Below are 22097 nucleotides of genomic sequence, written 5' to 3' on the forward strand. Positions count from 1 at the left end.
TGACATTTATATCCAAACAGTCAAAGATCAACTTCACTGTGACGTTCTGCAAAAACACTTCGGGGCCATTTTTCAATTCTGTAACTCAGGAACAGAAGGGGAAACTGTGACCATATTTCACTGGCTACGACAGAAAAGCAGTCATTCAAGAAGTCTCCTTGAGATCAAGATCTGTTTTACAAGAGAGGTCTGAGAAGAAATGGCATATATACAACATCACATAAAGACAATGCAGTCACACAAAGCAGTTAGTTACAACTTACTATTGCAAATAGCAAACATTTGTTCTGACATCAACTGATAATCAGTCTCGCACACACACAGGTTATATCTTTATATCTCTTATTATATTCAGCCCTCTAGTATCTCAAGGTATATTTCAAAGTTCAGCTTCCCAACACCGGAGTATTTTAAATTGTTTTTATTTTGGCAGTTTTCACGGCCGTTTCCCTCTGAGCAACATCATGTGTTCAAGTAACAACCAAGAGGGAGAGGGGATAAAGGAATCTGTTTTAAAGTGCACACACACACACACACACACACACACACACACACACACACACACACACACACACACACACACACACACACACACACACACACACACACACACACAGGCTCCTCTGCAGTGACTGTCCAACTGGTTCTAGTGATAAGGATGAACTTATTCTCTCTTTCTCGTTCCTGAGCATTCCTTCATTCCTGTAAGGGAGATTCAGTCCTCCATCTATCCTCTGGAGTTTAAATGCATAATGATGCCAAACAGCTGAAAGCGCAGTGACCTATATACATAAAACTGCCTGATATGCACATTTAATCTCATGTATTTTGTCACCCCGCTGCGATCTAAAAGTGATGGAAAAATCCTTTAGTGTTTTCAAGTCATCAGTTAAGAGCCAGAAAGACCAGATACTGTTGAAGTCAGTAAAAGCTTCTACAGCATTGTCTAAGAATTTTGTGAATGTGTGCATTTTTATCATTTACATGTTTGAAGATCCAAAAGTGAACTAAAGAGCACAGAACCAGATTTGTTTTGATTTTGTTTTTTGTCCCATTAGAGCAGAGACAGAAAGAGGACTGTCAAGGAAACACATTATCGAAGGTAAGACATGCAAGATGAACAAAATGGCGACTTTAAACATTTTTTTTTTCCATTGTGTCAGTTCAGTCACTTTCTTCTATCTTGGCCCGTCTCAACCCCTCTGTGTCTCCCAGGTCTGAAAGGCTCTTTACAAAGGATGCAGTTGGAGTATGTGGATGTAGTTTTTGCCAACCGCCCAGACAGCAATACTCCCATGGAGGGTGAGTCAGCCAATCAAAACAACTATTAATGATGTCAAGGAAAAGGGGTAGTGATGCTGCTTAGTATTTAAGTAGAGCTATATGCTACTTTAGTTTTCACAGTGTCTGACTCCCAGATGCATCAAGTTAAATCAATGGAGTGAGAGACACTTTCTTTATTTCTCTGCACATTAGCTGTTTACACAGACACAGTATATTTCTGCATGTTTGTGCATGTGTATCACCGATAATAAAACAAGAACACACATAAAACAGATTTTTTAAAAACCCTTTCAGGATTGGTTTTTGTTCAGGGACTGGGGGAGAGGGGTTGCTGTTGTGAAACTCACTGGTCAGAGTGCAGCCATGTACCTGCAAGACAAATTAAAGATAGAAAATAACAAAATAATAAATCCACAGGACACCGTGGCCTGATACAGTGTTTGAATTTTTCATCATCACTGTTTGTACAGTGTTTTTTTTTTCGTTTTCAGAGAGGATATTTCAGGACAACTAGTGATGTTAGAGCTGTTTATATGTCCAGTCCAGTTTTACTGCTGCACACGGTGTGCTCTTCAGTACAGCCAAAGTGAGGCAGGCAGTACTATATAATTCATAATCAAGAAATTGCTTGTTTATGTGCATATTGGTAGTGTATTGGTTACTTCATTAGTCATCATAAACTAATTGTGTTCTGTTGCATTCCTCAGGTGAAGACAATTACCTGTTTCTCCTAATACCTTATTGCTTCGCTTTGTGTTGTTACTCTCCTTCAGTGGGGCTTTTAAATATATTTAATGAAACTTAAAGCTGTGTAGATAACTCTCATGTTTTGTTCTTGATTAATATAACTATTATTGCAGGCTAATATCCATTGATAATTGAACTGTGACTGTTAATGCTGATTTTTTGAAACAACATTTAGGGATATTGTCAGGTATTAAGGTGAAATAAAGCTAACCAGGGAAGATCTGTTTTCATAAAGTCATAATATTGCACACAAAGAAAGACCTTGATATTACACTCTTCTTGTCCCTCACCTCTCTATAGATTTCTGCTGCCCTGCAAACTCAGCTTACTTTTTTCCCCAGCTGTTCATTTCCTCTTTAATTCCTTCAGCTGTTAGATCTGTTGCCCTTCCCTCCCCAACACTCTCTCTTCTTCCCTCTCTCTCTCTCTCTCTCTCTCTCTCTCTCTCTCTCTCTCTCTCTCGTTATATTGGGGCGGAAATTGAGGCAAGTAGCATTTAAATGTGAGTGCAGCATGTTGCCAAAGATGCAGCAGGCTGGGTGGCAGGAGGGCAGGACGAGGGATGGAGAAGAGGAGTAACAACAGATAGAGGAGAGACAGAATTGCTTACTTGTCTTGATACTGTGTTATTTCCCTCGGCAGGATGGTATTTATTAAGACATCTGTGTTGCAGGTTCTTAATTATCACTTACCAAATGGAAGGAAAATTCGAAAACCTACATTCACAAGTGTCTTTAGATCCTCTGATTATATATCCTTGTGCTTCTCTACGCCCTGACTTTTCCTACATTGACTTCTTCTTCTTTTTTGTCACCTTTTTTTCTTCATCGTTTTCTCCAACACATATATTCCATAGTCTTGCCAAGAACCGGTTATGCAGAGTGAAATACAAGCGTCCTGCCACAGTGAACGATTGCAGTATAATTGGAGTGAGCGCAGGGCGATGATGAATAACCTTAATGACAGTCCTAATCTGAGTTTTTGTTGGCCTTGACTGCCGTTGGCTCACGCAGTCAGCAGCGTTGGAGCTAATTGCATCATTAAAAATGCAGCGACTGAATGTGATCAGAGGGGCTTTAGCGTACGAGCTTGTTAGTTTGTCCCCGGAGTCGTTTGGGACGGGTGGTGAGCCTTCAGCAGGTAAGAGAGACTTGAGGACCTCTGTGGCGTTTCATCGGTTTATCACGGGACTGGAAAAAAATGAAAAAGCTGATTTTCTCTGAAAACCAAAATATGTTGCCCGCCTCTGGGAAAAAAAAAAACAAAACAAAAGCAAAAAGCAGTTTCTTAGTCAGTTTCTTTCAGTCTCTGTGCAGTTTTCTGCTTTCTTTATGTGCATTATGTGGTCAAGTATGTTAGGATTCATCTCATGTTTATGATCGTAACAAACCATGGTCCCAAAGAACCCTGTAACATAATAATATCCTGTAATATATAATCATTTTAAATACAGTCTACAAAGTTTTGATTCTTTCACTCAATGACATTTTGCAGATAAATGCACGAAGAACAAATTTTTTAACTCATAATCATCTCTCCTATGTCCACTCTCACTCTTTAAGAGATTAAGTGTGTCCATTCAATTTTAAAGTTAATGCTGAACCCCCTACTGAGTGAATAATGGCTTTAATCTAAACGTTGAATTTGGATGAATCCTCGGAGTAACTGGTTTAAAACAAGAGGGAAACACACAGGAAAATCCTCAAGGCTTTACATAGAACACCTTTGTTGCTCGGTCTCTTTGGCATCTCAGGAACAGACTCAGCTGGTTTGTTGAATGAATTTTGAACGTGTTTCATGTTGGTGCAGCAGGGATGTTTGTGTTTTCGTTTGATTGGAGAGCAAAGCTGTAGGAGCATTTCAGGATACATTTTTCTGCCTCTTGTTACTAGCACAGTATACAGTGGAAAAAAAACAATCAATAGTTCAGTCTTGATCCAGCTGATTGATATGATGTGGTCATGTGCTTATGTGTCTGCAGAGATCGTTCGGGCCATGACCTATGTGATCAACCAAGGCATGGCAATGTACTGGGGGACGTCTCGGTGGACGGCCATGGAGATCATGGTAAGCACCCCAAAGCGTGTGGTAGAGATATAATTAATGCATGTCATCAGTTGTCTGTTGGAGTGAGGACCACAACAAAGACTGAAAATATTCAAGGGTAAAGGTGGGTCTTCAACATCAAAGAAATGTGTTTCTGTACAACTGAAAGGGAGCAGAATCAGTTAAAATGACTCATTCTCTTCTACTGTTGCAGTATAGCAGTTTTAAACTTGCCTCGCCAAGTCAGAAATGAGGGCTGAAATGAATTCTATATTGATTTACAGTTTCTGGGGAAACTTTCATGCTGTTTTAACAGATTAGATTTCATATTCCACTGACTTTCCTTGGTAGAAACCAACAGGAAAGCCTTTTATTTGTTGATTATGGACTGTGGATCCAGTGACCTGTAGAATAAACTGTCAAGAAACCATATATACACTAATTAGGAAAAGCAGACCTTTAGGATCCATTTTTAGCAGTTTATTCGCATTGTACAATCTTGGGCACATTGCTCATGCACAGTCTTGGTAGTGAAAGCGAGAGTAATAAAAGAGGAAATGGGAGGGAAATGGAAAAACGGGTTTTCGTAGGAAGAAGTGCTCCCACCAAGGCACAGTGGCTTCCTCCGGCTTTGTTTCCTCTTCCTGTCAGAAACAATTCACCTCACATTTCAACTTTCGATACATTAATGAAGCCACAGCAGAAATGAACACATGCCTAAAGTGACATTCAAGGACCTAACACCCATTCCCTTCCTCTCTCATCTCTCTCTGGTCTCTTTATCGCCCCAACCCTTTAAGCAGAGCGCAACGTCTTGACATCCTCTCTCTGTGATTACAGGGAACGGGAGCAGATATCTTTGTAGAACACAAACACAGATGAAAGTGTGTAATTTAGATAGCATCAATAATGAAGGGGAGGGAGGGGGTGGTAAACACGGCTTTTCAGCATACATGACAAGGCAGCAGCACAGTATTTACATATATACGCTTGCATGCATGGCTACACACACACACCCACCCACACACATGCTGTACATGCACAGGCTGGAGGCATGTCATGTCACGGGTTATATAGCATTGAAGGGCAACTGGTAATTTGTAAGTTGAGTTACACTTGCATTATGCTGGATAGATTCCCCCTCCTACCGCTGTCTCATCCTGACATAGTCCACAGCAGGAAACCTACAAAATAAAAGTGTTTAAAGAAGCAGCAAGCGCAGCATATTTGCGCGTGTGTGTGTGTGTTTCCTCTGATATGTGTTCTTGAAGGACACATGGAAATCCAGATAAGAAGGTATATGAGGAAATTGAAATGTGATCCCTCAGAGTTGTGACATAGAATATTGATTTGGTGATTTTCTGTGAGCTATGCATTTGAATTTGGGCCACACTCCCACGAGCTGATTAACACCTTCCCTCTCCCATCTTTTCCCAGCATTTATCCCATCATATCTGATCCCTCCTAACCAATTTTCTTGCCTAACATCATCATCTTTACCAGCTACCACAGTGTTTTTGACTGGCATTGTTTTTACCTTGTGAGTCTGTGTATGTGTGTCGTCATGACAAAATGTGGTCCTGCAGGCAGCTGCTGTAGCGGGAACTACCACAGAGGTGGTTGTGAGAACTTTGGCAAATGTTTACGACGCATTCAGAAATTGTTTTTTTCACATTTTGTCATGTTTTCCCTCATCCATCTACATTCAATACCCCATAATGACAAAGTGCAAACCTTTGCAAAAAATTTGCAAATAAGAAGGAAAAACTGAAATATTACATTGACATTAGTATTCAAAGCATTTACTATGACACTTGAAATTTAGCTCAGGTGCCTCCTATTTATTTTGACCATCTTTGAGATGTTTTTACGCCTTGACTGGAGTCCACCTGTGGTAAATTCACATGATTGGACATGATTTGAAAGACACACACCTGTCTATATAAGGTCTCACAGCCGACAATGCACATCAGAGCAAAAGCCAAGCCATTAGGTCCAAAGAACTGCCTGCAGAGCTCAGAGAAAAATAATTCTGCTGCATTGAAGGAGCACAGTGGCCTCCATTATTCTTAAATGGAAGAAGTTTGGAACAACCAGGACTCTTCCCAGAGCTGTCCGGTCAATCTTAGCAGGAAAAGAAGGGCCTTGGTAAGAGAGGTGACCAACTGCCCAATACCATCCCCACGGTGAGGCGTGGTGGTGGTGTTTTTCAGTGGCAGGGACAGAGAGTCTGGTCAGGGCTGAGAGAAAGCTGAACGGTGCAAAGTGCAGTGATATCCTTAATGAAAATCTGGTGGAGAGCCCTCAGGACCTCAGACTGGGCTGAAGGTTCTCCTTCACTAACCCTAATCATTGTGCTTGACTGGCCCAGCCAGAGCGCTGACTTGAACCCAATTTGACTGTCCACCGACACTCCCCATCCAGCCTTACAGAGCTTGAGAGGATCTGCAGAGAAGAATGGCGGAAAATCCCACATCTAGATGTGCAAAGCTTGTTGTGTCATATCTAAGAAAAGGTGAGGCTGTAATTGCTGCCAAATGTGCTTCAACTAAGCACTGAGTAAACGGTCTGAATACTCATGTCAATGTGATGTAGAGTTGCAACCGTGCAAGATGCATGGTTTACAGGTGTGAACTCATGGGTCAGAACGTCAAAATGTTGCCGGGCGTCACAGCTGGTGTGATCCCATCACAAGATTGTATCTAGTTTCTATTGACCTCTTTTTGTCTTTTTTACAATTCAAGTTTATGGTCCATAGAAGGAAAATAAGTAAAATTATGATGCTACAGTGAGATAGAACCTCACCACCTTTTTGTTTTTTCCCCTCTTTTTATCTCTAGGAGGCGTATTCAGTGGCAAGACAGTTTAATTTGATTCCTCCAGTCTGTGAGCAGGCAGAGTATCATCTCTTCCAGAGGGAGAAAGTAGAAGTGCAGCTGCCCGAACTGTACCACAAGATAGGCAAGTATTGTGTGTGTGTGTGTGTGTGTGTGTGTGTGTGTGTGTGTGTGTGTGTGTGTGTGTGTGTGTGTGTGTGTGTGTGTGTGTGTGTTTGTGTGTACATTTTTACTTTTTCTGGCACCCTTCTTGCACAGTCTTTCACACCACTTCCTTCGATGCATCTACCTAAATCATGTCTTATTTAACTCCTACGATCTCCATGGTGACAGGAGTTGGGGCGATGACGTGGTCACCGCTTGCGTGTGGCATCATCACAGGAAAATATGAAAATGGCATTCCTGAGTCCTCCAGGGCCTCCATGAAGGTAGGCAAGCTCACAGAGTGTTACCTGCTCTACCCCAAAATAAAATGAATCAGAGTGAAGCTGACGATTCATAACAAATTTTACTTGTTCCAAGACACAGACACTGTTTGTGAAACAAGTTGATTTTTATTGGAAATCTGTAAAGCTGTAATTGAAGATTTTATGCTTGAGATTTTGAACAATGATGATCAGTGAGATGTGAAAGAAAAGCACAAAATAATGTCTTTTTTTTTTTTAACAGTCACTTGACACTTTCATCTTTCCAGGCCTCTAAAAATCCTTGGTAACTGTTGTCCACTCTGAGGCCAAAACTAGCCGGGATGTGCAAACACACACATTTTAGTGTTTGAATAGCTACACTGCAGGTTTTATGTAACAGACAAGTTGAAAACCAAACTTTCAAGGTCATACTTTCCATCCCAACCAGCACGCCTGTGTCCCTGATATGCTGTCTTTATTGAATTAAATGATTATGAAATCAGTGAATAGCACCTTAGCTTATTCCCTGTTTGCGCAGTTGGTAATTTTATATTATGTAACATGCTCACAGTTTATCAGTAGCTCAAGCCCCCACCTTGATTTCTCCTTGACTTTTTTTCTCTTCTTACTTCACTTCTCCCCATGTTCTTGCTCCCTAATTATACAAGTACATACTTGCTTTGTCCTATTTCATCTGTCTTCATTTTTTTTTTGTTTTTTTCTCTGTCATCTCTCTTTCTCATGTTGTCTTTCCCTGATCTCTCTCTCTCTCTCTCTCTCTTTCTCTTTCTCTCTTTCTCTCTCTCCCCCTCCAGTCGTATCAGTGGCTAAAGGAGAAAATAGTAAGTGAGGATGGAAGGAAGCAGCAGGCCAAGCTGAAAGAGCTGAACCACATCGCAGAAAAGCTGGGCTGCACTCTGCCTCAACTGGCTGTGGGTAAGACTTCTGTGCCCGCCTGCACTTCCTTATGATAAATACTGTGGAAGCAGCCTTGAGCAGGGCTTTGAAACGCTAACCGCTGAGGGCTCTCAGACAGGAACCTTTTTAAAAGCAAGACGTGACCGAATCACCCTCTGCACAATGTCTATGTTTTCTTATTATTTGTCTCCTAGGTTTGATTTCCTCTCTTGCTTCCCACTGGCAAATGACAAGACTTTTCAAATTTGTTTGTGTTTCCAACTGCATTACCATACATGGATAAAATAAATTAACTGTCTGGAAGGAAGAAATATGTGCATTCAAACTTTAAAAAAAAATAGTGCTGTACTGACAGTGAAAAATGACTGGTGGTAATGTAATGGTACAATTTGTGGTAAATGGATTCACAAATGAAAGCCTTGGATTTCTCCTTTAACACTCAACTTTTTGATAAATTGTTATGTGCGATCAGGAAGAGCAAGTAGAGGACGACACTAAAAAGCTTTGTTTTGTCTGTTGGTCTAAGACAATAATAAGCAGCAGTGCGCCATCAAGTGGGCTCTGTTTGAATCTCATCCTCTGTTTTTCTCCAGCATGGTGTCTAAGAAATGAAGGAGTGAGCTCAGTCCTTCTGGGAACATCCAACCCAGAACAGCTCACAGAGAACCTCGGGGCCATACAGGTGGGAACATGCAGAGACACGTATCACACACTGATGTTTTTACCTGTGATTTCTCAGCTGCATCCTCCTCTATCCTCCAGTTGTATTGATTTCTGGATCAAAAACCTGCCGCTGTCTATATCTGAATCTCTGTGTTTCTTTATTTGTGTTTTTTTTTTTTCTTTTATCTCCCTGTGTGTCTGACTCTCTCTTTCCTTCCAGGTATATTCAGTTTTGCTCTCTCTCTATTTTGCTCAGGTCCTTCCTAAGATGACCTCCCATGTGGTTTCTGAAATAGATCACATCCTGGGCAACAGGCCGTACAGTAAGAAGGACTACCGATCCTAGACCAGGTTGCTTGACTACCAAGAGGTCAGCTGTACCTACCTACTTAACCATTCTGCTACTATGGACCCACCCTGCAATGTCAAAAGTCCATGGTTCTCTCCTTGGGCCCCACTCAGCTCCAGATCCAGCTCCAGCCCACCTCAGCCTGGAACAGACAGCTTTGCATCTCTGTTTGAGACTCGTCCTGCTCAGATCAGCTCCACCAGGTTCATCTCAGGTGCAGTCCGGCTCAGCCAAGAAACGCTTATCAAGCTCAGCTTTTTTGCAGCCTCAAACGCAACTTAATCCATTTGAGTAAATTGAAACTTTGTGCCGCCCCACCAGCGTGTTCGCCTGTTCAGCACCGGCCCGTTCAGATATTACTATGCAGAGATTAGTTTAGCACAAGTTCAGAACCAGTGCCATGCAGACGTCATTTAGAGCACTCGGCCTCAGTTCAACCCCATCCAGGAGCCTCATTTATAAATTAAATTAATGAAGTCAATATTTCAACTTAAGTTAAATGGTGAGGTACGCAGATACAGCCCCTCGTTTTTAGAGATATCCAACTTCACACTCACTCACAGTTGGTGGATGAGCACAGGAAAGAACTGCAAGAATAGTAAAGTGCCTTGCTCAAGGGCATCTTGATAGTAGTTGGCGAGCGAGACAGCTCAGTTACTTATTCACTTTCCCACACCCACATCCTCCCAGCTCAGCCGATGACTCAGACCCTCGAGTCTCAAGCTTTCCACTCTAATGTCCAGACTTCCACCTACGAGTAATTTAATTTGAGCACAAAATTCCTGTTGAGCATATATTTTATTTATGAGAGTTACTGTACCATAGCTGAATACGTCAATGCAAGCACCTTAGACTTGTAAATTAGAGGTACCTCAGGAAAGTGGACATGAAGAAGCTTCAGTTGCATGAACACCCCCAGTCAGTCAGTCAGTCAGTGCTTTCATTAAATTGCTATGCAGTGCAGCAAACAAAAATGACCATCATGGGATAAAATGTCTTGGATGTTTTCCCATGAAATGTGACCTGCGCATAATTCCTGAAAACAGAGCTTTATGAATGAGGCCTCAACAAACTAGTTCCATATTAGCTTGAATTAGCTGCTTTCAACTAACTACCAAATGTATCCAGCCCTGTATTTAGTTTAGTACAGAATAGTATTCAGTAGATATTATAGGCTGCAAATCCTGAGCATATTAACCAACAGATGCATGTTTCCCCTGCTATAGTGTGCCTATCTTCTCTTTCCTACAAAGCACATGATCAAAAATACTACAAGCTTGTATACTGTCTGTGAGCCCCTGTGAAGCAGAGGATTGTGGGACAAGAGTCAGTAGGATTGGGACACCGAAAGGAGAGAGAGCAAAGCATGTCGCCCCCATGTGGTCTTTTCGGGCAAGTGCACCTCTGCTTCACTAGATCACAGAAGAGGGAAATAACAAAAAAAAAAGTGGACTACTTCTCTCTAAGTTTGCATTCATTACGGACTCGTCCTCTTTCTTGCCCGTGAACTGAACCTGCATTGCTGATTGCCTCAATGAACCTTACAGATATGGACTTCACCATATTATAAATCTATGTAATAAAAGGATGACTGACCTCCTGGCGGTCATGGTTATGATAACTGCAAAACCGCTTGTTAAGGGCACAATGTGGCATATAGGCAAAGGTATTTGGGAAGTGGCAAAGATTACAGTATTTATTGTAGAGTAGTTGACAAATATGAAATTTATTTTGACATTTTGAGATATTGTTTTTTTTGTTTGAAGATGTTACGTGTACATAAAATGTTATGGCATACCTTGTAACATAAGCAAAACCACGAAGAAGCCTCTCTTGCATATGAGGACTCCACTGTACTGTATGGCTAATATATAAATAAGATGTAAATAGAGTTATTTTGTTGCCCCTCTGCAGTGTTTGAATCTACTCTTCATCCCATCCTCCAACCCGACTCTACACTGTCATAGAATCCATTTCTGTTTCATGACCTCACCTCACCCAGGTATTTGGAACGAGCAAAGGATCAATTTGTTTTAATTTTGCATAGTGAGGTCAGATTATGAAATCTGTATTTAAAAATGGCATTAATTAAAGAATATGTTATGAGAAATAAGTAATGAGCTTAAGCATTGTCTAATGACTTGACCTTGAATCATTATCTCTGACCAGGTGGCTCAGCTCTCAGTGTTTCATGGTTGTCGCCTTTGTCCATTATTGTTCTCGTTCTTTTTCATCCGGAAAACAAGCCATCACAGAGATCAGCAGAAATGTTGGCCAGGCTCCAGCTGAATCACTGTCTTGTCCTTGGTGCGCCGTTGTTGACTTGTAGGACAAACACCCTCCAGATTTTAATCAAAGGAAATTTCAGTATATTACAACTATCTATGCTTTTGCCAAAAACGCTGTTATACATATTGGAACAAAACATCAATAAGCAGCAATAGCCTCAAGGTTTATTTAAAGAGGTCTGGCCTTGGATGATGAATAGGCTTCCAGTGAGTATTTGCTTTGGCTTGCTGATAAATACAAATGAGGGTGACCTGACCAGCACTTAGTCATCACTGCAATGTACGTTTGACCGTATACTAACAAAAACATACATCCAGAAAAACTTTTTTTTGCCGTAAAATATATATTACTTATACCCATTTGACTCTACCTTCTGTTATTAACATATGGGCAATAAATGTTCTACACACTAAAATAGTAAACAATCAATTAATCAATGAATATTTACCTTTCAGGTCAAGTCAGTTTAATTTCCAATGCTGTAACTCTTAACTGTATAATGTGTGATATCACCTATAGCAGTGGTACTTTTTTTTCCGTGCAAGTTGACAAGTTGCCCTTCAGTTTGAGTCAGTGACCATGTTGGACCGCGGCCTGTCGGTACGTGTGGACACTTCTCCACCTGACAGAGTGCCTTGACTTGAGTCCTGCTACAGGAAAAACATTCAGGGATGTCTTTCATTATGAGTTGTTCGATGGTTTTTGGATGCTGTCCTACAAAAAAAAAAAGAGAGATTCTATGTTGTTAGATTGCACATTCTGCAGTATATGTTATGTATTAATTCATTTGGATAAAAAAAAGCAGAAAGACTCACTCACAGCACAGTTTGTGTAGAGGTAACATTTGGGAAATTGCCTAAGAATTAAGTAAAACCTTCCTGGTGTTGCCATCCTTGTCTACTTGTCCTAGGCTACAGCTTGTTACAGTGAGTGACAATGGGTTCATCTTATCTTGGCCTTTATTTAGACTGTTTCCCTACAATAATCTAAGTGGAAAAACATATTTCCTTCATGAAGCATCGGTTTGTCTTCACAGAAGGGAACCGTCTTTACCAGCTTCACAGTCTCTGCAAAAAAACTCCACTAGAGAGAAACCGGACATAAATCTGTCAGTGCTGCCTGAGAGAAAAGCGCCAGGGGCAATTGGCTTTTTCACCGTTTCCTCAATTTGTTATCTGCGAAAGTACAAAAGTAGAGGCAATTAACTGATTGATTCAGATAACATTAAAAGTCCTTCAGTTACCTTTGTCAATATTTCCCATAAATAAATTAACCCTATTCACCCAATTCTGATGAAAATGTCATCTATTCCACAGATCAATGTTGTCTACAACATGTAAATGTGTGGATGGAAAAGACGAGTTTCTCTTTTGTTGAAAAGTGACATGCAAACCATCAATGTATTATTTCCTCCCCTGAACAGTGGATTCTCTGTAAATAGTCTGAAAGTGTGATTCTAAATAAATGCATTGCCAATGGAAACATCAGTCTCTACCAGTTCAGTAAACCTGATTTGAGTTTAACAACATAATTTAAACATGTTATTAAAACACACAAAAACAGTCTTATTTTGAAGAGGCTCTGAAGCAGACAAACACACAGAGAGGACAAGTATACCTGGTTGCTTTATTTGTTAGAAAAAACAGAAGACAGACCTGGAGAAACACCCTCCAGACATTTGATCATGAATTTCATGAAGTTGAAATGTGATATTCCAGCCCCCCCCCCACTTAAACCCTATTCCGAAACTAAGTGAAAAACAATATACTGTATACCCTTCTTAAACCCAATCCCACTCCATTATCCCTCATCCCTCCAGCAGTTTTTCCCCTTCTTTTCTTCCTCGTTTACTTGGAGCCTGTCGACAACAGAGCGATGAGTCCTGAGGAGGCACTGATGGACAGAATGTAGTTGCTGGAAAAGGGTGAGTTAAGATAAAAAACAGGAGTCTAGAAAGCGCTGGATAACAACTCATTTATCAGCATCAATAGCTTGTAAAAATCAGAATTTGTGAAGAAACGTGGAGCATCTGCTTTCCTGGACATGAACAAATCACGTGAGATTTGTTAGAACTACTGTATGCATAGTGTTGTAATTTTAAAAACTTGACTACTTGTGATTTTAAGACAGGTACCATATACAGACAACTATATGATGACTGACAATACAGTGAATGTAATGTTTGCATTACCTGATTAATCCAACTATTACTAACTTTGGGAATATGCATACAGTGAGGTGCAGACCAAGCCTATCAAAATTAAAAAACATTGTGTAACTCTTCACCAGAATACCTTGCTCAGTGCAAACATTTTTATGATCTTGGTTGCTGGAGAAAGCATGGCGTGCTGCAGAAGAGTTGTGTGATGTGTTTTAAGTCTGATAACCTCGTCAATTCCATGTGTCAGTGCTGAGTGAGATGTGATTGAAAGGATACACAGTGGGGTTGAAGTTCTTGAGCAAGAAGAAGGAGGCGACGATGACGAGGACCAGGAAGAGAGTGTTGTTATAGAAGATGGAGAAGGTGGTGGCCTCGTAGTCTGCGACTTCATTCTTCTTCCACAGTATCCTGAACATAAGAAACAAAACAGCGTGTCAGTCCCTTTCATCACCAATCAACATGTATCATTTTTACACAGACTGTGTCTTGGGACACAGGCCCAGAGAAAAATGTGGTATTTCATGTTGTACCAACTGATTACTCCAAAACTTTGATATAACCATGAGCTATAATGGGTTGTAAGGGCTTTAACTAATGAACAGCTGTGTGACTGCTATCTGAGGCCTGACAACACTTCACCCGATCAGTTTGTCAAAGCTAAATTTGAAACTACAAGTGCAAAACTCCAACACAACACAAAGTATCTGGAAATGACTTTACAAAATGATGCGTGTCACCTCTCGTCTTTCTCCTTGCGGGACATCTTGCGGTTGTCTGCCTCAGACAACTTCCTGGTTACCTCCTTGGAAACAGCATCCTCACGTTTCTGGGCAACTCTGGAGGACAAACGGAAAACAGCAAAAGTATGTGAGGTTTTTCTCATACTTGGAAGCAAGGCTGTAATTTGTTAAATGGCACTGACTAATAAGAGGAAGGATATATAGTGATTTATGCAAATAAGAAGTAATCCCTCTGTTGTTACAAGGTACTTTGTTCATATGTACTGACAGTATTTCATAATAGTCTGTCTGATAAAACAGAATTAATTAATACCATCTATTGACCATAAAGCTAAATTTCCCAAGATTCCTGTGAATAAATGCAATTCTAATCCAACTATTACTCTAGAAATGGAAACAATTTACTGTAAAAACCTGCTGAAGAAACATGCAGAGTGTCTTTGCCACTTACTTGTGTTTGAGAACAAACTTGACGTTCTTGTAAGCAAAGGCCACCAGGTAGGTACTGACCAGGGTCATGACAGCGTACAAAACTGCAGACTGAACAAGATCCATGTGCCAAATCCTCCAAAACAGCCCTAGAGAGGTAGAGTCAATCACACAGCTGTATTATACAACACTGAAGTCAAGTCAGTGACTGCACAGTATCCAATAACTAATATCTAAACATAATAAACTGGGGATTTGAGAGTTCATATGTTTTCTGATATGCATTTCAATAAACAGTTTACTATAAGAACGACTAGTAACTAACTTAACTTGTCCTAACTACTACCTAAGCTACTGTTAGCATATCAAAGCTTTCTTGATTACAATATCATTTTACTTTGCTCTCTTATGTCTCCAAAATACAATGCGACCTTAAAATTAATTGTGGCTACTCTGATAACCTTAAATTTCATTCAGTTTTCCCTGTTTTCTCTCATTCAACGAATCAGTGTTAGCTAAGCTAGCTAGCAGCAGCAGCCAGTCACCGGTACTCACAGATGGGGATGGCAGAAACGATGAGAGCGTTCCCGTAAAACAGAGCGGTGGACTTGGCTGAAAGGTTTCTGCTGAAGTCCTGGAGAAGAAGGTCTTCCTCCGACTGCTGCTTGTTGCTGCCTTTAGGAGCCATGGCTGCGGGCTGACCGGTCTGTCTGTTACTCAGCTCTGGAGACAAGGGGACTGACACGTCGGTGTACGAGGAGAAGAGGGACGCGTCAGCATAAACCCGGAAATACACCGACTCTCTTCTTCTTTGTTTGGAAAATAAAACAGACGCTTAGGATCATTGCCGCCCTCCGCAGGAAGACTGAGACACGGCAGCTGTAACACTACACTGATGTTTCGCTTCATTAAAGGTTTGGTTCACACCAAAAACCAACCACACTTTCTCACTTTCATCTTTGTTTTATTCTCCCAGTTTTTAAACTATACATCTGACATTCATACATTTACATTTCATGCCATTATATGCTAAATCAAATTACCTTTATCAAGTGAGTGTAGAGCAAAAACCTACTAGAACCACCTGCTTACTCAAAACATATAGCTGACATTTATTAAACAATAACCACTGAAGGATCATTGAATTAGGGAGGAAGAAAGGAATCAGAGGAGCCTCTGGACCAGAGCCTTGGTCTGAAATGACTGTATTATTTCCTGTTGGAAAGTCAATGAGATGACTCCAGGGAGACACAAAATGAGTAAAAATAAATGCTAAATGGACTTAAGGACAAAACACAAAACTTAACCTCTCAAAGATATGCAAAACAATCACAAAGAGACACAAATTGAGTATATATAAACATCAAATGACCACAAATGGATGCGAAACAGCCACAGAGTGATGCTAAAATGAAGAAAAAAGAGACAAAAAATATTAACAAAATCTATCACTTGGGGATTTCAGTCTTTGTTTAAGCTTTTCAACCAACTCAAGCTGAAAAAAGAAATAACTGGAACAAGCAGTACCCATGAAGCAGCTGACAGCATGTTTTATAGGCAAAGAAAAGAAAATCAAGAAAACCAAAAATCAAGGGGAAACACAAATGTCTCCTAAACAACAAAAAGACCTGACAAATTGGAATTCTAACTAGAAAATAAAATTTTCTTCAGACAATTAAGCTCCTTACTACAATCTGCAGATGTCACTTACAGATAAAGGTGCTCACTGCCTCAGTCACATCAGCACATTTATTTGACAATGCCATGCCCCAGTCTTTGACAAAATAAAACCTTTTTCTGGTTGCACATGTGGCAGCTTGTCATCCAACTGCTTTTTTTGCTTCTCATCTCCACCTTCCTCTTTGGAAATGCCACATCAAATACTTTTCTCTTTTCAGCACTCTTGGCTGTTTAATGATGCTTAATGAAACAGAAGTCTGAGAACCAGAACAATCGTATTTGCCTGATGATCTGAAGATAGACACTAACAATTCAGCTAAAGATCTTCTGCAGCAATGTCCAAAGTTCAAATACCTGCAGAATTCACATTTTGCCCACTAGAGGTCAATATCTGCATGTCGGTACATGCCAGTTAAGTTATTCAGCTGATGCACATTTCCTCAGGGACTGGCAATGAGTGCAACAGTAGATCTGCTGGTCTTACATCACCAGGATTACAAACAATCAAGGAGAGTAAGATCATGGCCTCATGGTGCTTATATTCTTTAGAGTGCAAGGGAAAAAAATATCTAGCCTATTTAGTGTTTAAGGATTCTTAAGGAGCAATTTCACTGTTTAGAGAGGTGGATCATTCAGTGGGGAGAGATTTGAGTTAGTTCTTGAGAAAAGGAGCTTTCAGCTCTGCAGCAGAAATTTAGAATGACGTCTTTTGGAGAAAGAGGGAATAAGCGAACAATATCTCCCTTCATAGCACAGCAACCAATAAACTCCCAATTCTCGTGAACAGGTAAGTAAATAAGATTTCTTTCTAGCCTCCAGGCCCTTTTCTAGCCTCTGCCTGCTGTATAACTGCTGCTTTTAGTTGTCACCAGAAAAGTTCACACACATATTCAAGATCCTAGTTCAAACTGTTCCTCTAAACACAAACATCCTCATCTGACAAACATGCCACAGGCCATGAGAGTGTGACCATGCAGCTACAGATGCATAACCCGTTGAGCATCTGCTAAAGTCCCTTCTCTTCCTTATCTCGTCATTCAAGCCTGTCACATGACTACCACTGGAGACATTTTAGGAAAAACCAGGCAGATATTCGGCCTGCTGCTGCTGCTGCTGCTGCCACCACAGTGCTTAACTCCCTGCTGAGCTGTTCTCTTTCTTTGTGTTTGCAGGAGCAAGCAGCACGTGCGTGTGACTGAGTGAGCGCACGGGTTTGTGTGTGTGTGTGTACACGAGTGTGTGTGTTAGAATGCAATGCAGGCAGGCAGGTTTGCGTGATGTCCCTGTTTTAAATGGAGATAGAGCTTAGGGATTAGCCGTGCACTTCAGGGGTGCAGGAAGGAGGCAAAGAGGAGGAGCAGGAGGGAGGAGGTGATGCCAAAAGGCCTGCCAACACAATGCCAGGCAAGGCTGGTGATCTCTCTCTCTCTGGCCCTCATGTGTAATGTGAAAGTTTATGCCAGATTGCTTTGGCTTTGGTGACACCATAGACATAACCACAGGGGCAAACACACACATACTGACCAGCCACAGGCAACAGGGAACAAGGGAAAAAAACACACTCACTGGACTCCCGGTGACAAGTTTGCCTGGCAGTGCTGGTATGTTTTTCCTCACTCTGATTGTCCCCTAAGGAGTATTTATGACAGATCGCCTATCATCATGACAAATTCTTTTTGAGTTATTTTTTTTACACTTGCCTAAAGCTAAGCTCTAGGAGCCCCACATCTCTTTCATCTGCATGGCACATCACTGTTGTGTGTGTGTGTGTGTGTGTGTGTGTGTGTGTGTGTGTGTGTGTGTGTGTTTGTGCATGTGTGTGTATGTTGTAATGATACTGTGTAAAAATAGTAGTATTGTGCCAGCAGCTTTCCATGGCAATGAGATCAACATGAATCTTGAGCACATCCTGTTTATAGTTCTGTAACTTCAGATAAGTAACAATTTCTAATATACAACCACAATTGCCTGCTGTTGCACAAATAGACAGTATAAAGTTACAGACTCACAGAAACAAAACTAATGGAGGATGAACAACAATCTGATGAGGCAAGTGTGACATTCATTTAAATGAGTATGAATCCACGCTTATTGGGTTTAAAAGGTATCTATAAAACAAAAGTAGTAATTTTCCAATGTGTTGGATATTATGGAAGTCCCCTGCCACTGCAAAAATAATTCACAGATGGCATGAAGTATGACTGAGTAGGTGTGGTCACACAACATCCTCTCTCTTCTGATGTTTAAAAGAGGAACAACATTTATTAATCTTTTATCACTGTGGCATGTGCTCTTAAGTTGCAGAGTGTAGAGTGGGAGTTTATAGGTTTTTTATTGGTTTCTCAATTTCCTTTCTGAGACGGTTCCAAGGAGAGGGCGTGATCTACTACACAGTTTTACTTTGCTAACTACAGCTGAAAAGAAGCTGATGCTGGAGCTCGTGACAACAGTGAAATGTGTCATAATATAGGAAAATGACTTCCCCAGTGTTTTCTTCAAATACTGTTTAAATCATAAAACATATTGTATTTTGGTCAAACTAAATCAAATCAAATCTGTTTGTTGTACATTTTTCTCTGGTAAAGTCATTGCACTCTAAACACAGTAGATTTGATTCAATATTCTTTGCAGAGTTACCAGTAAAAAGAAATAAAATACATGGAACTGAAAACAAAAAGACATGCACTTTCCAAATACATTTACAACTAAGAAATCCACAGTTAAAATTTGATTGGTAAAAGTCTGGTCACGCCAGTGGTTTAAACAATGCAACAATTCAATTCATATAGCCAGGCTAGGGACAAAATTTTCCAAATTGGGCCCCTCATCCACATCGAATCCAGCGCCACTGCCACCCACCCACTCTTAACACAGTTAATTTCAAATAAACTCTTGCCATTAACCTTGTAGTGATACAGATTGAGTCTCTTACAACCATTTCCAAATCCAACATCACATTTTCCTGTGCTGCCTCAGTCTAATTCGGACTCTGCTGAAGGAGCTGGGTAAGTGGACCTGTGGGGATGGGGGATAGGCCTACACACCTCCTGCTCGGGTTCTGATAGGGTGACGTCATAGGAACAGTCTGATTATTTTCTTATTGACTTTAGGTTTAACAATTCGCTAATTGCAAGCATTAGTTATACCAGCAGGTTGTAATTTAGCTTCATAAGGGTAGTGCAGCTGTGTTTTTCTTAATTTAGTTAAGTGACCGTGCTGGTATTATTATAAGGTTAAGCTTAGTCTGCCAATCACCTTTGTCACCTTCAGCTTTGTGTCTTCATATATATATATTTTGTCCAGAGATTTGGCCATTGCCTCTTTACTCGTTTCATTTTCTCATTCGCTCTTTACACTGGCTTTGCTGTTTTTTGAGTTCTGACTGTTGGAGACTCAGGATTTTGGCTTAGCTTCCCCCTTGATGTTGAACCTGCATATAGCCACATCTCAACATTGCTAACCTTTGAATGGAGACCAGACAGAGGGGTCCAAAATGGAGAAAGATATTATTGTTTGCTGTGCTGTATCATTTATTTTTATTTTTATTTTACTGTCAAAGTATATTGATCCACAAAAATGGTTATGAGACATGAGTCAAAGATACAGTCTATTGAGTTAACAGTGTGAATTTATTGATAGCTTGGCCACTAATGGAGCAGTAAGAAAGCTTGCTGGCTGACAGTTGGCTCCAAAGGATTTTTCTTCTTCTGTAGATTTTTGACATAGTGCAAGAAAGGGAAGGGTGTGGAAGCTGTGACTATGTTTTATTTTAGCAATGAATGTGCAAAAACAGATCACATCAGCAGCACCAGACCAAGAACTGCGTTTGTCACCTTTCCTGAGCAGCGCTGATTCATAGTGATGGAGGTAAAAGATGTATTTGTGAGAATCATGTATCACCCTAACCTTTTAAACTCTTAACTTTAGCCAAAATGATGCCAGATTTAGAGTGCAGTGGTTCACATCACAATCCAACATTTTGAATAAATATATAATCAAATTAAAGCTGTCATGACAACAACAGTAAACAATGCACAGGCTACAGTCTGACAACTCTTATGCTTTTCCCTTTGCTCACAAAACAGTTTAAACATATGTCCATGTGATCCACCAAAAGAAATTCGCAAATAGTAAGATTTGACGGGATATTATGAAAATTTACTGCATATCTCTCGCATATGGAATGTTTTCTCCAGTGAGATTACTCTTTATAAGAGTACATATGATAACATGGGAATAATCCTTTCATGTTGGCCAAACAAGAGAGGTCGGTTGGAATTATTGATTGCTTTTAATCTTCATCATGATTTTGCTCTTTGTTTCACAACACTGATGTAGAGGGGTCAGTGGGTGCAGTTTGCACCACTGTGTTGTTGGCCAGAACTCCTGGGGTTCTTTGAAGGTAATGTGGTCCTGGTCCTGTGGAGAAGATCCAGTCTTGTCTGCTCATCCGCCTGAAGGAATTTTCCCTTACAATGGGTTAAAGTGTGGTAGCTAATACTGTAATTTTAAGATATAATTTCAGTTTGTGTAAAAATGTTATAGGTTCAGCAAATATTGAAAGATACTAGATAGATAAATTGGAGACTTTGTTAAAATGTTTATGATGATGATAACATCTTAAAGTGGTTATGATTCAGTCAGCTGTGCTATTTTAAAAGATTATGTCACTGAATAGAATCATTTTCGTTGTGGGATAATGACCTAATGATTTCAAGCAGTGGATTTGTTTAATGGAAATAAACCATTTAAAAATGTAATGGCTCTTTTTCTGTATTTTTTCAGATTTTCAGATTTCTGATTTTTTTTCTGTTCTTTTTTTGTAGAATTAAATGATGTACAATCCAGAGAGCAAATTACCAGATGTGAGTAAACAACATTCAGCAGAGGAGGAAATGGAGAGATGCTTGGTTATTTTGACTGACTAGCTTGAGCTACATGTTCCCAGTTTGCTAGAGTGTTAGCCGTTAGCCCACAAGCTACAATAGCCTTAGTCAGCAACTGCGACTATAGTCGCTGTAACCAAGCCTCACACCACCTGTTTCTCAATAACTTTGGCATACAACTTGTTGGTGTGAAAGAGCTTTAATTGTGAAAATAGGTCATATTTTTTATACAGCCAGTGAGAATCCCCCAGGTTATGTAATGTTGTGTTAGCAAACAGTACAGACAACTTCATGGATTGGTGAATAAATGACACAAAAGTACATTGCTTGCTTTCACTTTTTTTCACTGTCACCTCTTGGGCCTCAGATTGCAATAGGATGATATCAAATATGACAACAGTATCCTTGTGTCAGGGTGAGGGATGAATGGATACAGAGGAGGCTGTAAAATGAACGGATTAGAGGCTAGACTGACAGAAGCACCTGTGTGACAGCACTGCAGGCGCCGTGCAACTGTTTCAGGGTCTGGTGACATCTCCTCTGTCATATCTTGCTTTCATTAAGGAAGGGATTGTGTTCATCCTCCCACCTACACAAAATACACACTCCTTTTCACAGACATTTTGCTCAGATGGTTGCGTGCGCTTCTCCACTCCCATCG

At 40.4% G+C, this 22097-nt stretch overlaps 2 protein-coding genes across 4 annotated transcripts in view; one reads left to right on the plus strand and one right to left on the minus strand.

The window, feature by feature from the left end:
• kcnab1a (potassium voltage-gated channel subfamily A regulatory beta subunit 1a) overlaps positions 1–11146 on the plus strand; it is a 103259-nt gene extending 92113 nt beyond the window's left edge. For all 3 annotated transcript variants that reach the window (XM_056374054.1, XM_056374052.1, XM_056374053.1), the window contains exons 7-14: positions 1059–1102; positions 1216–1302; positions 4013–4098; positions 6918–7038; positions 7248–7342; positions 8137–8257; positions 8833–8921; positions 9159–11146. In XM_056374054.1, the coding sequence (XP_056230029.1) occupies positions 1059–1102; positions 1216–1302; positions 4013–4098; positions 6918–7038; positions 7248–7342; positions 8137–8257; positions 8833–8921; positions 9159–9248 (733 nt within the window). In that variant the 3' untranslated portion in view covers positions 9249–11146. The remainder of the gene's footprint in view (positions 1–1058; positions 1103–1215; positions 1303–4012; positions 4099–6917; positions 7039–7247; positions 7343–8136; positions 8258–8832; positions 8922–9158) is intronic.
• A 2000-nt stretch (positions 11147–13146) lies between these two features.
• Positions 13147–15637, minus strand: ssr3 (signal sequence receptor, gamma). The gene is made up of 5 exons (XM_056374055.1): positions 15426–15637; positions 14893–15019; positions 14439–14537; positions 13978–14109; positions 13147–13454 (listed from the first exon to the last, which is right to left on the minus strand). Exons 1-5 carry the CDS (start codon positions 15556–15558, stop codon positions 13388–13390), a joined length of 558 nt encoding a protein of 185 aa, XP_056230030.1. The 5' UTR covers positions 15559–15637; the 3' UTR covers positions 13147–13387.
• Positions 15638–22097: the final 6460 nt, after the last annotated feature.

The sequence above is a fragment of the Seriola aureovittata genome, chromosome 4, assembly GCF_021018895.1.
Source record: "Seriola aureovittata isolate HTS-2021-v1 ecotype China chromosome 4, ASM2101889v1, whole genome shotgun sequence".
NCBI classification, from domain to species: Eukaryota; Metazoa; Chordata; class Actinopteri; order Carangiformes; family Carangidae; genus Seriola; species Seriola aureovittata.